This window comes from Diabrotica virgifera, chromosome 7 (assembly GCF_917563875.1).
Source record: "Diabrotica virgifera virgifera chromosome 7, PGI_DIABVI_V3a".
Classification (NCBI taxonomy): Eukaryota; Metazoa; Arthropoda; class Insecta; order Coleoptera; family Chrysomelidae; genus Diabrotica; species Diabrotica virgifera.
Genome location: NC_065449.1, coordinates 161316864 through 161333853, shown reverse-complemented (window position 1 = coordinate 161333853; position 16990 = coordinate 161316864). Strand labels below are relative to the sequence as shown.

At 31.4% G+C, this 16990-nt stretch overlaps 1 protein-coding gene across 2 annotated transcripts in view; it reads left to right on the top strand.

Annotated features, from left to right (window-relative positions):
• The first annotated feature begins 3238 nt into the window (after window positions 1–3238).
• The window catches only part of LOC126888828 (zinc finger protein 271-like), a 57492-nt gene continuing 43740 nt past the window's right edge, over window positions 3239–16990 (top strand). The window contains exon 1 of one of the 2 annotated variants that reach the window (XM_050657245.1): window positions 3239–3835. In XM_050657245.1, coding sequence (XP_050513202.1) covers window positions 3385–3835 — 451 coding nt within the window. In that variant the 5' untranslated portion in view covers window positions 3239–3384. The remainder of the gene's footprint in view (window positions 3836–16990) is intronic. The other variant, XM_050657246.1, reaches the window with a different exon arrangement.

Here is a 16990-nt window from a genome sequence, read left to right as displayed (position 1 = left end):
GTATATGTGTGTATATATGTGTATGGGTCTACATGTTTATTATTGTAATAGCTTCTAAGTTCTTGACATGTTCTTTTCTAGCGAATGTTGAATTATTATCTTAGGAAGGGAGATGTCATGATGACATCATTTAGATGGCTGGCATTCGCTAGAAATTGCCTATTCAATAAAGTGACAAAAAAAGAGAAGAGGAGGGAGCACCCCTCTCAGATGTCAATTTGAACCATGTGTTTTATTAATTTTATTTCATCCTATAATTATCCAATTAATCAAAACAAAAGTAAGTAAGCACACAAATATTATAATTTCTTGTACGTACATTTGTGCCCTGTATGACACTATGCAAGTTCTTGTATCAAAAATTGTATGAAATTCGGCACGTGATTGGTCGAAATTTTGTTTGTCACCCTATGTCACGTTATGGTAGTACTGCATCTACAGCTACAGCTGATTTTATAAAATTTATAAACTTTTAATTAACATTTTAATGTTAACCAGAATTTTACGTTGACTGTTTGAGGTTGATTATTTGTGTTTTTATTTTGTTTTGATAATTGTGCTAAAATATTTGCATTAGAATTATCTTCAGTTTGATCCAAATTAGGAACTATTGTATTTTCGTTTATTAAAAATTATCCACCATGAAACCTAAATTTATAGTTTGAACTTTACTAGGAGCTAAATATATTGGTTATTAGTAGAACAGTAGTCCATACCAAACGGTATATTAAGTATCAATAAAAGATTTATAAAATAATACCTACAAAAACACAAATAAATTTATCAATACATGATCCCATTTTCATTTCAGCCGCCATTATGAGCACCACCCCCTCATCTATGATTATGAGTAAGTAATTATGACATTTTAGATGTTTTACCAGCAGGTTTTACGTTTTTGCTCTTTGCGCAGAAATTGGCGCAGTTATTGTACAAGAATCTGTGTCTGACTCAAATTTTTGTATCGTTTCTGATATCGTTTCTTGTATCTGTGTATGACACTATGCATTTTTTTGACATATCAGAAACGATATTAGAAATGATACAAGAAAATGTATAGTGTCATACAGCCTTGACACAAATTCTTGTATCGTTTCTGATATCGTTTCTTGTATCTGTGCATGACACTATGCATTTTTTTTACATATCAGAAACGATATTAGAAATGATACAAGAAAATGTATAGTGTCATACAGCCTTAAAGGGCGCTTTACAGCTTGCAATTCTACCTGCAAGACGGAAGAAAGTTGCCTAAAGGCATGCGCAGTATGTCGTCAGTTGATTATTGCATGCAACTTCTTGCAATTGCGCGATAATCGGTTTGGTGCCATTTTTTCTGCAAGTTTTCATGCAAGTCTAGGGGAATTTGATTTTTCCATAATATCAAATGTCATAGACGACACGGATTCACGAATACATGCCGATCAGCTGTTTTCTGTTTGTGAAATATATCAACGATGGAAATGAATGAATAATGAAATGGCACTTTCTGAGATTCTATAATTATTGTAAATAATTGTATATTAAGCTACGCAAGCTCTCTCTCCTCTAGCTAAGTACCTTAGGATAATAATTAATTTGTGTTTCGCAGAAATAGTATTTCGAAATATAGATTTCTTTGTAATTGTTCAATTTTTCCCAAGGGTTTATTAAAATGTACATTCATTCCTAGAAAATTAGAGTCATTTTCATCATCTACTTGGATAAATTCTTCTGTTGGAGATACATTATTACCCCTCTTCTTGTTCAACTAGATCTTACTCACCATCTCCGATCTCGGCGTTCTAAATTAGTGACTAAAAGGCTGGCTGCAGCAATAATAATACTTAAAGTTGCTGCTACCGCCTTTTTCCTTTTATATTTGGTTATTTCTGATAGTCTTGGCATTTCGAAATTTACCAAGTTAAATAAACAGCAATAAAGTAATTAAAAAAAACGGTAAAACTTTCAAATTGCATGCAACCCGGCTTGCATGCAATTTGAAAGTTTTACCCTTAACCTACTTATAAACTTTTGTTTTTTTTAATTACTTTATTGCTGTTTATTTAACTTGGTAAATTTCGAAGTGCCAAGACTATCAGAAATAACCAAATATAAAAGGAAAAAGGCGGTAGCAGCAACTTTAAGTATTGTTATTGCTGCAGCCAGCCTTTTAGTCACTAATTTAGAACGCCGAGATCGGAGATGGTGAGTAAGATCTTAGTTGAACAAGAAGAGGGGTAATAATGTATCTCTAACAGAAGGATTTATCCAAGTAGATGATGAAAATGACTCTAATTTTCTAGGAATGAATGTACATTTTAATAAACCCTTGGGAAAAATTGAACAATTACAAAGAAATCTATATTTCGAAATACTATTTCTGCGAAACACAAATTAATTATTATTCTAAGGTACTTAGCTAGAGGAGAGAGAGCTTCCGTAGCTTAATATACAATTTAAAATAATTATAGAATCTCAGAAAGTGCCATTTCATTATTCATTCATTTCCATCGTTGATATATTTCACAAACAGAAAACAGCTGATTAGCATGTATTCGTGAATCCGTGTCGTCGAATTTAAACGTATTTTTAAATAATGGTTCCAATGTGTTAAATTAATACTACACAAAATATGTATAATTAAATAAAAAAACCAAGCATTACCACCACCATCATCCATCAAGCAATCAAGCTACTGAAAACAAACAAAAACAAGATAAGATATGACATATGACAATGACAAAATGTCAAATGTCGCAAATTACTTATTTGATACTTGACAGTAAATATATTGGAAAAATAGGGCACTTCAAAACGCTGTCAAAATTAAATGTGACAGCCGTGAGGCAAATATGTTATATTTTAAAGGGCGCTTTACAGCTTGCAATTCTACCTGATTTTTCCACAATATCAAATGACATTTGATATTGTGGAAAAATCAAATTCCCCTAGACTTGCATGAAAACTTACAGAAAAAATGGCACCAAACCGATTATCGCGCAATTGCAAGAAGTTGCATGCAATAATCAACTGACGACATACTGCGCATGCCTTTAGGCAACTTTCTTGCGTCTTGCAGGTAGAATTGCAAGCTGTAAAGCGCCCTTTAAAATATAACATATTTGCCTCACGGCTGTCACATTTAATTTTGACAGCGTTTTGAAGTGCCCTATTTTTCCAATATATTTACTGTCAAGTATCAAATAAGTAATTTGCGACATTTGACATTTTGTCATTGTCATATGTCATATCTTATCTTGTTTTTGTTTGTTTTCAGTAGCTTGATTGCTTGATGGATGATGGTGGTGGTAATGCTTGGTTTTTTTATTTAATTATACATATTTTGTGTAGTATTAATTTAACACATTGGAACCATTATTTAAAAATACGTTTAAATTCGAAATGGAGTCAAGTGAAGATTTTATGAAAAGGAAACAAAATGTTTTAATATCTGACCACCATGGTGATTCTCTAGAGAAACCTGACAATGTACAAATTAAATCAGAACCGGAAGAATGCATGTTTGAGAGTAATTACGCAGAGGATTCTTTACCAGACTCGTATTGTTCGGACGTTATTAAAATAGAAGAACAACATTTACAATGTGAAACAGATAGCCCATTCCCCATCATTAGCAAGCAAGAAATTAAGACAGAAATCAAAAAAGAACTGGATGACGATAATTTAGGAGTAAATCATGGCTGTGAATCTCGATTTAAAAGTACAAACACGAAAGAATTGGACTCAGAAAAAGATGTAAAATTACAGATAGGAGCTTCAACTGAGATACATCATGAACAACATTGTAGAAGTACGAAAAGATCAAAATTATTGTCCAACATTGGCAAACAAAGTAAGTTTTAGTTTATGTATAGAGGAAAGGGAGGCAGATTCAACCAGTTCGGGTATTATTATATGTATTTTGGATAAAAAGATAGTAAAACTTTAACAGTATCATTTGACTGAATAAACATCATTGCTTTCTCCACATTCTGTGCAAATTGGCAAAGGAATTCTTTAAATTTTTGTGAAACAAATATCGCTCCCCGACTTCATTAGTGCCATAACCCAAAAAATTGGAAATTTGTTTTTTTGGCCTATGTTCATATTAGTATTTTATTTTAATATGTAGAATAAAATCATAAATGGTGCTTTCTAAGTTTTAATGTAAAACTTCTACATGGCAAATTAATATAATTCGTCGGGCTAGTACTTATTTGTTCCATATTCCAAATTCTCATTTTGAGATATTTACATTAAATATTTTGGTAATATTTACTCGTTTATTTTAAAACTCATGAAAATGATGTTAATTCTAAAATAATATTTAAAATGGTGTGCTGGATTATGATTTCAAATTTTTACTGACTCTTTTTAAATTTGAAAAAAAAAATAAAAACCTTTGATTATGGAACAAAAAATAAGGAATTTGCACATTTGTTCCATATGCAATGAAGTACAAAACTGAATTATTTTATAACATTTTAAGTAAAATATTTTAGTTTGCGTTTCTATATATCTTACATACCATTCTACAGTTAGATCACAGTTTATTACATTATTTCTAATCTTATATTACTGCACCTTTAAAAAATACAAGGGTACATCAAAAAGAAAACTGCTTTTTTTTTTTCAAAATTTATTAAGGATTAAAACATGTTTATGTGAAACAAAAAGTAAAAGTTTTACATTCTTCGCTGTAGGTACACGTCATGTAACTGAAATAAATGAATAATTATTGTAATTAAAAGAATGAACCTTATATTACTGCACCTTTTTTTCATACAAGGATACATCAAAAAGGAAACTCCTTTTTGCTTTTAAAATTTATTAATAATCAAAACATGTGTATGTGAAACAAACAGTAAATAAATGTTTAATATTCTTCGTGGTAGGTACCTACTCATAACGTAATTGAAACAAATAATTGCATTTGGAAGAAATAAAATTATTTATTTAGTGAAGAAAATATTGTTCTGTACAATATTTCGTCAACCTCAGGCATATATGCAAACATAGATAGATAGATATTTATTCATTTAAATAGGTTACCTTTATATACAATCAATGTAGAGAATAGATATTACAAATAATTTACAAAATCGAATATAACTAAGCAACATCAAATGAAATTGAAACAAACTTTAAATAAATTTTACAACATATAATACCATACAATACCCACCCATAAAATTAACATCATAAAGTATTACAGCACTTGTTTCTAATGTACAGCTTAAGTTTGGTTTTAAAAGATTTTAGTGACATCGTATTTTTTAATTCACCTGGTAGAGCGTTAAACTCATTAAAACCCCTGAATACTAATTAATTCATCATCATTCTATAATTTGTTTTTGCTATTTAAATATTCCCCATATTTCTTGTAGAATACTCATGCACATTTTTATTGTACACTATAAACTGCTTAAAGTAATCTGGAGCTACATTATTAAGTATTTTATAAACCAAAATCATTGTATAATAATACAGTTTCTCTTCAATTGTGAACCAATTTAAAACCTGTCGCATATATGATACAGGTGTAAGTCGATTTGTTTTCAAAATAATTCTCATGCCACGATTTTGTAGTTTTTGTAGTTGATTGAGTTTATTTAAATTAAACATATACAATATAGTTGCGCAGTACTCAAAATGTGGCTGAATATTTGAATTAAAAACTGTAATTTTAGCTTGAGTCGATATTAGGGTGGTTCGAAAAAACTTTTTCTTTTATTTCAGATCGCTATTGTGCGCAAAAGTTGCCATTGGTATAGACTTTAAAAAAGCACTAATTATTATTTTTTTATTAATTTGTCTTCCGGTCGCGCAATGCCATCGAAGTTAGCAAAAATTGTGAAAAACCTTAATTTTTCATATATTTTTTTAACAGGCCAGATGGTTTTAATTGCGTTCCTATACCATGAATTAACTACTAAAAGTATGTAAAATCAATATAAATGCACTTATTATACATTTGTTTCATATCTTCCGGTCACACAACATAATACAAAATGAGTAAGTAAAATTAGTAGTTTTTGCAAAATTTCAAAGTTTGACTGTTTGGTACAATTTAATCATACGACGTTTAGAGATGGTATAGTTTAATTTATTTACAATAATATATTTAAAACCCAAGCATATAAGATACATTTTGATATGTAAGTGGAATTCGGTCACGCAGCTTCGTCAAAAACAGCAGACTACCGAGAGACGAGGCGAAAGTGACGAATGCCAGCGAAGCGTGCGCTGCCAAAAATAAAGATACATGTGGGAATACAACGAACTGACATTCCACCACTTTTTCCAACACTTAGATGAAAATACAACAGGCCCAATAGGATATTCCAGACCGATTGGAAAGGCCCTACCTGATTGTGAAAGACTACCACTTATTGATTTTAATCCTATTGATTGTGAGATTCACAAAAGTTGACAAGCGTATTCTCAGCAAGCACCAATAATTGTACTGGCTTGAGATATCAAAAGTCATCAAATCAGGACATTGTTTCGAAGACTTTGTAGTGGGTACGTGATCCTATTCCAACGTCACATTCAAGATGGCTTACTACTGTAAACCGAGTTTTGTGTTTTTACATCAGTGTGTCCAACCCTTCTGAAAATCTGACAGAGATTACCACATTCATTCTCAAATGTTATAAAATATGCCTATGTGGTTTGTCACAAAAATAAACCACAAATTCACAGATGGGCCTAGACATGATTACAAAATCATTGAATATTCAGGGTACTTACCAGAAGAGCCTCTTCAAGTTGTTGATCCCATTTTACAACGGAATGCTTACTTTTCCCATCCCGAAAATTTACTTTTGGCTATGGTAACTGATGACAGAAACCATATCCGAGAGCTGGGCTTTAGGCGTATCATAAAGGAAAAGCAAGCAATATCTGAAAGTGACTCTATCAGAATCTTTAAACCACCAAACTTAAACTTTGAAACCAAATAGTATTACGAAATTATCAAATGGAACACCAGTACACTGACTCCCCTTTACTGCTAAGAACATTGACTAATGAAGAAATAAAACAGTATGTGAGCAATGACTTCAAGCGTATTATGAGTATAGATACTTTGCCATGCCATACACAGGCAGTTGAAAGATGCGTTAAGCTAGTGACCGTAGCTTTAAGTAAAGTGTGTGGACACAGTTCCAGAGACGACTATATTAGAACCACATTATTGCACCGCTCAGCGATGCCAACGATTAAAATCAACAACAACTGGTACTCTTTCACAATCAGGTAGGGCCTTTCCAATCGGTCCGGATATCCTATAGTGCCTGTGGTATTTCCATCTAAGTGTTGGAAAAGGTGGCGGAATGGCAGTTCGTTGTAATGGAGAAGACAAATACTCTATTGTAGAGGTCTTCCCACATGTCTCTATTTGTGGCTGCACGAGCTTCGCTGGCATTCCTCACTTTCGCCTCGCCTCTCGGTAGTCTGCTGTTTTTGACGAAGCTGCGCGACCTAATTCCACTTGAATATCAAAATGTATCTTAGATGATTGGATTTTAAATATATTATTGTAATTGAATTAAACTATAGCATCCCTAAAAGTCGTATGATTAAATTGTACTAAACAGTCAAACTTTGAAATTTTGCAAAAATTACTAATTTTACTCATTTTGTATTACGTTGCGCGACCGGAAGATATGAAACAAATGTATAATAAGTGCATTTATATTGCTTTTACATACTTTTAGTAGTTAATTCATGGTATAGGAACGAAATTAAAACCATCTGGCCTGATCAAAAAATTTTTTGAAAAATTAAGGTTTTTCACAATTTTTGCTAATTTCAATGGCATTGCGCGACCGGAAGACAAATTAATAAAAAAATAATAATTAGTGCTTTTTTCAAGTCTATACCAATGGCAACTTTTGCGCACTATAGCGATCTGAAATAAGAAAAACAGTTTTTTTCGATCCACCCTAGTCAATATATTTTGTGATATTCGGCTAAAAAAATATAGTTTTTTCATTATTTTACAGACAATATAATCAAAATGATGATCAAAATTCAAACAACTATCAATATGAAACCCCAAATATTTAACACATCCTACAATACCAATCTTTTCATTTTTTACTTGTAGCAGAATGTTATCGGTATTTAATTGGCTATACAGTGCGTCCATAAAGTAACACAAATTCATTATTTTGTAAACCGGCGACTTTAAAGAAAAATCCCGAAACAGGTCGATTTTTATTTTTAATTTCCGATTTTTTGGAATATATATCATACTAGTGACGTCATTCATCTGGGAGTGATGACATAATCGATGATTTTTTTAAATGAGAATATGGGTCATGTGATAGCTCATTTGAAAGGGTATTCAATTCTCTATTCACTAATGTAAACATTAACATAATTATTTATACAAGGTGTTCAAGAAAACATTTTTTAAATTAAAATAATTGAGACAAAAAGAAGAATGTATGTAATTTATCTAATTCAAAATACGTTTTAATGTTGTCAGAAAACAGGAAAAAATGTTTTTTTGACAAATAAATATTGTTTTTCGCTTAAATTCAATGTTAAAGCTGCGCCCACCTGCCTCTTGCCAGTTTAAACATTTCGTTTAAGCGAAAATCAATGTTTATTTGTCAAATAATTTTTTTTTTTGTTTTCTGACAGTAGTAAAACGCATTTTGAATTAAATAAATTACATACATTCTTCTTTCTGTCTCAATTATTTTAATTAAAAAACTGTTTTTTTGCATACCCTGTATAAATAATTATGTTAATGTTTACATTAGTGAATAGAGAATTGAATACCGTTTCAAATGAGCTATCACATGACCCATATTCTTATTTAAAAAAATCATCGATTACGTCATCACGCCCAGAGGGATGACGTCACTAGTATGATATATATGCCAAAAAATCGGAAATTAAAAATAAAAATCGATCTATTTCGGGATTTTTCGCGAAAGTCGCCGGTTTATGAAATAATGAATTTATGCGTTACTCTATGGACGCACTGTATTTGTGTTTTGTTGTAAAGATCATTGCTTTAGTTTTGGAAATATTTAATTTTAATTTATTTGATGCCAAGTATTTATCCATTTTTTCTAATGTATTATTCATTTTTTGAATCGCTACTTCAAGGTTAGTATCGCTACAAGCTACAAAAGTATCATCCGCAAAAAGATTAATAAATTCACTTTCTACATATAGGTCTATGTCATTTACTTAGATACAATATAAATAAGAGAGGCCCCAATACACTGCCTTGTGGTACCCTAACATTGATATAATGTTAAGAGGATAATGCCCCATCAAAACGTACTATCTGCTTCCTATCACTAAGATAACCACTTAGCCATTTGTGTACTTTACCTACAAACCCATAATTTTGTAGTTTTGTTAGGAGTGTTTGGCGATCAATGGTTTCAAAGGCTCTTTTAAAATCAAGAGAAACACCTACTACGTATTGGTTTTTATCAATATCGTTTTTAAGTTTACAGAGAGTCAATTGTAAAGCTGACTCACATGAATGTTTCTGTCGAAAACGGGACTGATTATTTATTTAAATTGAATTTTTTCCCACATGTTCTAGTAGTTGGTCATAAACTGCTATCTCTAATATTTTTTCAATTGGGGGTAATGTGTTAATGAGCCTAAATTCACTAGCTTTATTGGTATTCAAAATCTTCTGAATAGGAACAATTGTACTCACTTTCAAAAGTGTAGGAATTCTATATTTCATAGACTGGATATGCTTTATTTTTTTAGCATCGACTGTAGGTTTTTCGGTAAAACGCAGATCTTTAGTAAAAGACAGATCTTTAAAATTTAGAGTTTAGTTTACTGTTTTAAAATTTAAAAAATCTTCTTTTTTTTAGTTGCAGCACCTTGGAGGTGCTTTACTGGGGGGTATATTTACGAGTACGAGTACATAAACTGGCAATGTGATTACCATTACGGCCTGAAATGGCTTCATGCCATAGAGCACAGTAGGTAATTTTATCTGTGGAGAAGTGAACAGTTAAATTATATACTAAAAACGTTTTTTTTATAAAAAAATTTTACACCTCGGCTTTTGGTAGAGCAAAAACATTTTGCATATCAAAGCATAAAACAGCAGTAGACTGGTCAAATTTGTAGGCGTTTCTATCAAAGTCCCTTTCTGTTTTCCTTCGATTTTATTTTTTATGTGAAAATCATAATGTTTTTTATTTTCTTCAGTTTTATTTTCAATTAATTTGTATTTCTCGCAGGTATCACATCTATCTTTTTTTGGTAGAAGAAAACAAAAATTATATTCTCTTGTAAAAATTTCTCTATACTTATGTGATTTAACAGGAAAATTTTTACTAAGTCACTTTCTAGGTATAGTCGATAATGAGTTACTCACTGCATAACACTGACATGGCACAAACAAGCACCGAATGCGCGTGTGAAATACTGGCTTCTTATTGGCCTTTGCATATGGAACACTTAAGCACTGAAATAACCCATAAAATAATCATATGTCACAAAGTTACAAAGGTATTACAAAAAAGTCTTGGCTGTTAGAGTTATCAGGGCCAAATTACAAACATTATTATGTTGGCAATGTTTCATTACAGCTTCTTACCCGAAAAAGTAGAAAATGTGGTATACTACATTCGCTCTCGCGAGATTTTTTTTAACACTGACGTTAGTAATTTCTTTTTTGAAAAGTTCAGTTGTCAGAAGTGACTGGAAATTACTACAAAACCAACGCACCTGCTCATATCCAATATTATTAATAGTAAACAGACATAAAAATAACATAAACCTTACGCCAATCAATAATTATTTATTTAAACCATTATAATGTATTGATAGCAAATGAGAAAATTATTTATTGTACAAAATAAAAATATTTTGTAGAAATAAACTTCACAAAATTTTATGAGATTAGTAGACACTCCCACTATTTCTAATAATTCTCCTTTTTTTAATGAAAGGTTAAGTTGATTTGAGTTGATTTTAGCGGTTAATAGTGTGAGGTAGGAATTTTTGTGTTGTATGTTTCCTATTCCGAATGTGTCAAAAAAATCTCGCGAGAGCGAATGTAGTATATGGAACAAATAAGCACTAACCTTACGAATTATTAACTACTACTGTCAGACACAATGACATATACTCCATCTAATTTACTTACAGTTGCACGTCATCCGCGTCATAGCCCGTGACGTCACATGATACCAACACGAAATATTTAAGCAGTAGGTATGTTCTTTTTTAGAATCACTTTGCCGAGTACACTGGCATTACAGCCACTAGACATATTTTATTATATATGCGTAGAAATAATATTTAAAGATTTCTATTAATGTTAACTTAAAGAAATACACAATAATATGTTTCATTTAATTTGTATAAATGGATTCTAAAGCGTTTTTATGAAGCATATTTGTTCGGAATACACTGTAACTATAATCGAACGAAGGTGATATTTTGGCATAAATTGGTAACATTTATTTGACAGTTGCGGTGATGACACTTCATATTTTTTTATTTTCTTTACTATAAGTATTTGTTTAATTATATTTACTATGTTTATTATGTACTTTAACATAAGATTATAACTTAATTCTTGTTTTCTATTTCTAAAGTTTTTATTTATTTACATTGAATATTAATTTGTTTTGCTGTATAATCCACTTCCGCAAAAATTGTGTGATGTATTTGATTTAAAATGAATTTAAGAATTTTTTGTAATTGAGCAACAATGTCAACTTAGATCTCTAATGTAGATAATGACGTGCAACAGTAAGTAAATTAGATGGACTGTAGTGTACATAGACGTAAAACTATACTTAGGCTTACTTACATCCGAATCAGAGAAAAGTATAACATCAACTGACTCTTGATTTTCAGTATCATTTGAATAATCATGAGTGATAGTAAATTATTCATCAATTACAGACTCATCACCAACATTTTGATTAAATTCCTCAATAAGAGGTGTTGATTCTATTATAACCTCAGGTACAGAATTATTTCCATACATTACATGTTAAAAAAATACAACATCTCTGCATTTTTCTACTTTTCCTCTACAATTGGGATCAGCTACTCTATAGCCTTTAGTATGTTCGCAATACCCTACCATAATCATGGGTTTAGATTTAACATCAAATTTACCTCTAAAATTCTTGGGTACTTATATGAGCATAAGCTTTACATCCAAATACTCTTAAGTGACTCAAATCAACCTTGGAACCAGTCCATAATTCTTCAGGAAGAGTACCATTAACAGCTGTGGTAGGGCTACGATTTTTTAAATATATTGCAGTAGCCACTGCTTCTCCCCAATAAGCTTTAGGTAAACCAGAATAAGTGAGCAAAGCCCTAGCTTTTTCTACGACCGTGCGATTGGCATGCTCCTGTACACCATTTTGTTCAGGATTGTATGGCACTGTAGTTTCATGTATTATTCCTGAATTCTTAAATAGCATCTTTTTTCTAATCTTAAAACTGAGTTTTTAATAGATGGAGTTGGCCCTTCATTGTTCGGAGTCAGAATTTCATTTTGACACATTGTTTTATCACATTCCTTAATACATGTACTGCAGTTTACTACCACTAACATTATTTCGGGGGATGCAAAGTGTTATTTTTGGCATCAAGGTGAGGGAAACAGGGGGACCAATGAAATTGCTTCATGCATCTATGATTATTTGAAAGATTTGAGCACAAAACATGACAATGACTGCCTTGAGGTCACTTTTTACAGTAACAACTGCTGCAGACAAAATAAAAATATATAGTTTATAGCTATGTTTAATTTTGCATTAAGTACACTAAAAATTAAGGCAATTAACCATTAATTTCTTATTTTCGGCCATACGCAAAACGAAGGAGATGCAGTTCATTCTGTCATAATAATAATAATAGCTTTATTGTCCAACAGGTATCCATTTATAGGACAATTTTACATTAATTATAAACTAAATTTTCAATTACATTACTTTAAAAGTTTACAATAATTAAAGAAAGAAAAAAGAAAAAACAATTACCAAATAAATCAAGAATTCAAATGAGACTTAGCCATTGAGACAAGTTGACTTATACTACAGTTGAATATATCACAATAGTCTACCAAACAATTATAATTTTCACACATAATAAATATGGGCGAGTTTAATAGCAGGTTGGTTCTGGCTTGTGTAGTTCTGAACGTGGAAACATTTCTAACAGGATAAGAAGGTACATTAAAATTTATTTGTTTAAGAATATCGGGGCAGTCAATTGAATTATGCAACAATTTAAACAAGAATACTAGTGAAGCACAATTTCGTTTCATTTCTAATGAAACCATGTCTAAACTATTACACAACTCACTATTTCTGATACCTCTTTGCGGTAACTTTAACCCCTAACTTAACTTAGCAAAAAAAATATTCTTAGTAAAAATATAGCTTATAAAAAATTGAAAAAAATGGTGTATGCGTGAAGTCTGCAGACCCAGTAGAAGCAGAGTTGCAGCTAATTAAATGTAGGTTCTTCTTTGTCAAAATCCAAATCGAATATTTCAATGTGAAATAACCACAAAACGGAGCACTTTTCGGGGAAAATTCATTACAACTTTTTAAAGTGTTCAAAAAAAAAAAGGTTTATTTTTGTTTTTTAAAAAAACTTCTAACATTAAAAGTAAGTGAGTTACGCTCAAAATATTTTTGGTCCCTTTTATTTTTTGGTAAAAAAATGGCGAAAATCACCCCTTAATTAGCTTCTCAAATATAATTAATCGTTGCCGCTTTACAAGTTACTTTACTTATGTATTGTTTATATTATCTATAAGTTTCATTGGTTCAAAGTGCTCAGTTTTGAAAAAAATTGGGTTTAAAATAAAACATTTTTTTTTAATTTTGAAAAAAATCATAATTGTTTATGGAATTAACTTAAAAACAATTAGGAATACCAAAAATCTCAAAGAGTAACAAAATGTACGTTTTGCTTTTCTGAATATTTTTGATTTTTTGTTTTCTTGTTAGACAAAAATTGGTTATGCTATGGCTGTTCAAAATTTGCCTAAACTCGTGATTAGTTACTCGTACAAGCCATTTTAACTACAGCTTTTTCAAAACGAAGCACTTTGAACCGATGAAACTTACAGATCCTATAAATAATACATAGACAAAGTAACTTGTGAAGTGGTAATGATACATTTTATTTGTGATGCTAATTACGGGGTGATTTTCGCGATTTTTTGTACCAAAAAATAAAAGGGGCCAACAATATTTTGAGCGTAATTCACTTACTTTTAATATTACAAGTTATTATGAAAAACAAAAATAAACCTTTTTTTTTAAACACTTTAAAAAAGTTAAAATGAATTTTCCCCTAAAAGTGCTCCGTTTTTGGGTTATTTCACATTGAAATATTCGATTTGGAATTTGGCGAAGAAGAACCTACTTTTCATTAGCTGCAACTCTGCTTCTACTGGGTCTACAGACTTCATGTATACACAATTTTTTTTCAATTTTTTATGGGCGGCTATATTTTTGCTAAGAATATTTTTTCGCTAAAATACTTACTTTTTGAGTGATCTCCGAAAAACCGTCCAAAAACATGTTTTATTTTACGAGGAAAACCCTTGAACCCTTTTTAATGTTTTATTTTGTTAAACATGAACATATTCACTCGCAAATAACTCGAAAAGTATTGACTTAGTGAAAAAACTCTATAGAAGAAAAGTTGTTAAGAATTAGTCATTTTATCTAATACCGGTCTTATATTGAATGTATTTTTTTCATCTTCGAGAGGGGATGTAGAATTGTAAACTTTTTCTTATATAATAATAGACAATTTCAACTACCTATTCCCAAATTTTCATCCTTCCTTTATTTTTTTTTGGGGTCAGATTGATCTTTGATCGGGCTAATAGTTAACTTATAACAAAAAATTACAAATTTTTAATTAATTTAGTATAATTCAAGATTAACATTGAAATAAATTAATCTTGAAGTTCTCGCGGTTTTAGTCGAATTGGGTGATGGTAATTTTAATATCACTTCAGAACGGCTAACAACTGATATATCATTAACAACCGGATAAATGAATTTATAAGTTGGTAATTTTCGACGTAAAAATTTCACAACGTATTCATCTGGTTTTATTATTTCAGTAACTATTCCTACATAATGGACAGTTGTTGACTTTGGATTAAATTTTACCAACAGAAAATCGTTCTCTTTTATTACATCATTGTCCTTTAATTCTTCACAGACATTGTCTTCACTGAAATCATCACTTCATCCTGTGTCAGAGGATGGCAAGAGACTCGAATTGAATCAAAACGAAAACGATTATTTTCTTTTCTTTTTCATACCTTACTCGGTTTAGAGTACAAAATGACCACGTTTCGTTAAAGTATTCTGAGACGCATTGTTGGAGTGCTCCTCCTAGCGGCGCCGCTTGGTACTATCGTATCTCGGTTAACAGAATCCTGACTCGTGGTCGAAATTTATTTTTATTCATTTCGTCATTCCCCGTTAGAGGACAGTCTAAACACACTCTGCTGCAAATATTTTAATACATGCAGTTCTTCTTCGTTTCGAGATGATTCAATTCAGTCTACTTGCATAGCCTCTTTGATAAGGGGTAGAGACCCCGAAACACGGTGTCAGAGGATGGCAAGAGTCTCGAATTGAATCAAAACGAAAACGATTATTTTCTTTTCTTTTTCATACCTTACTCGGTTTAGAGTACAAAATGACCACGTTTCGTTAAAGTATTCTGAGACGCATTGTTGGAGTGCTTCTCCTAGCGGCGCCGCTTGGTACTATCGTATCTCGGTTAACAGAATCCTGACTCGTGGTCGAAATTTATTTTTATTCATTTAAAAATATATATGTGTGAGATTCGTGGTTGTCTAGGAGAAGTAATATATTGTTGTCTTTCAAGCATTTTGTTTGTTTCTGGATAAGAAACAGTTCACCTGTCATCCAACCGCCGCTGTTAACTAAGGCTAGACTTGATGTAGGACCGTGAATAAGATATTCGTCCGGAAGTCAAATTCTGGGGAATATATACATAGGTGGTAAAGCATGTCCCACTGCATTATTACTACAAAAGTAGTAAGTTCTCCCTTCTCGGCAGAAGCTGCTTGACAAACCTGTTTTTTTCCTTTGGAAGTTAAAGTTAAAATTCCTTTGGAAGTTGGTTAAATGGTAGTAACGCCCGTTTCATCCACATTGTATATTTGCTCTGGCTTCAAATTAAATTTTTTAATAATAGATGTATAATTTTCGAAAAATTCAGCAACAGTTCTTTTATTGAACCCTGTTGCCCTTACCAGGCTGGTACTTTCAGGCTTCCTTAAACTTAAAACCTCTTTATTTCTTTTCATGAATGATTTTAGCCACTCTATGCCAGCTTTTTTGTCAATTTTCCATTTTTCTGGAAATGTACAGTTAGGAAGGATACTTGCATAACCATATGCTCGAACTCGGATTTTTTGTAACTTAATCCATAATTCATGTCAGAACAGATTTTTATGTACCTACTTGACCAGCTCAATTTATTGATTGTTTGTAAGGACCTACGAAACAGTATATTTGCTAGAATAAATCGGACCCTCTTCCCCAATACTTTCAGTACCCGAGTCTTCATTATAAAGAGAATTTATCTTTTCGGAAGAGTATTTTTCTTCTAGTTTTTTCATTCGGGAATGTATTGTCACGGTGTCAGAAAGTTGGTCGAGAACACTTCGTCGACGGAAAATTAGTCGACAAACAGTTGGTCGAATGCACAATTCATCGAATGTACAATTCGTCGACGAACATTTGATCGAATGGATTTTTCATCGACAAAGACCCAAAGGGAATAATTGTGACAAATAAAGTATTATTGATTTAAAAATGAATAACCATTTTCAATTTCGTTGCTAAACGAAAATACAGCCGAACCATATTCCAGTCCAATCAGAGAGTGCAGCAAGCACCTCTACCGGTTTCGAAACTTATTAGTCTCTCATCAGGAGGCACATATGCTGCTCTCTCCGATCCAA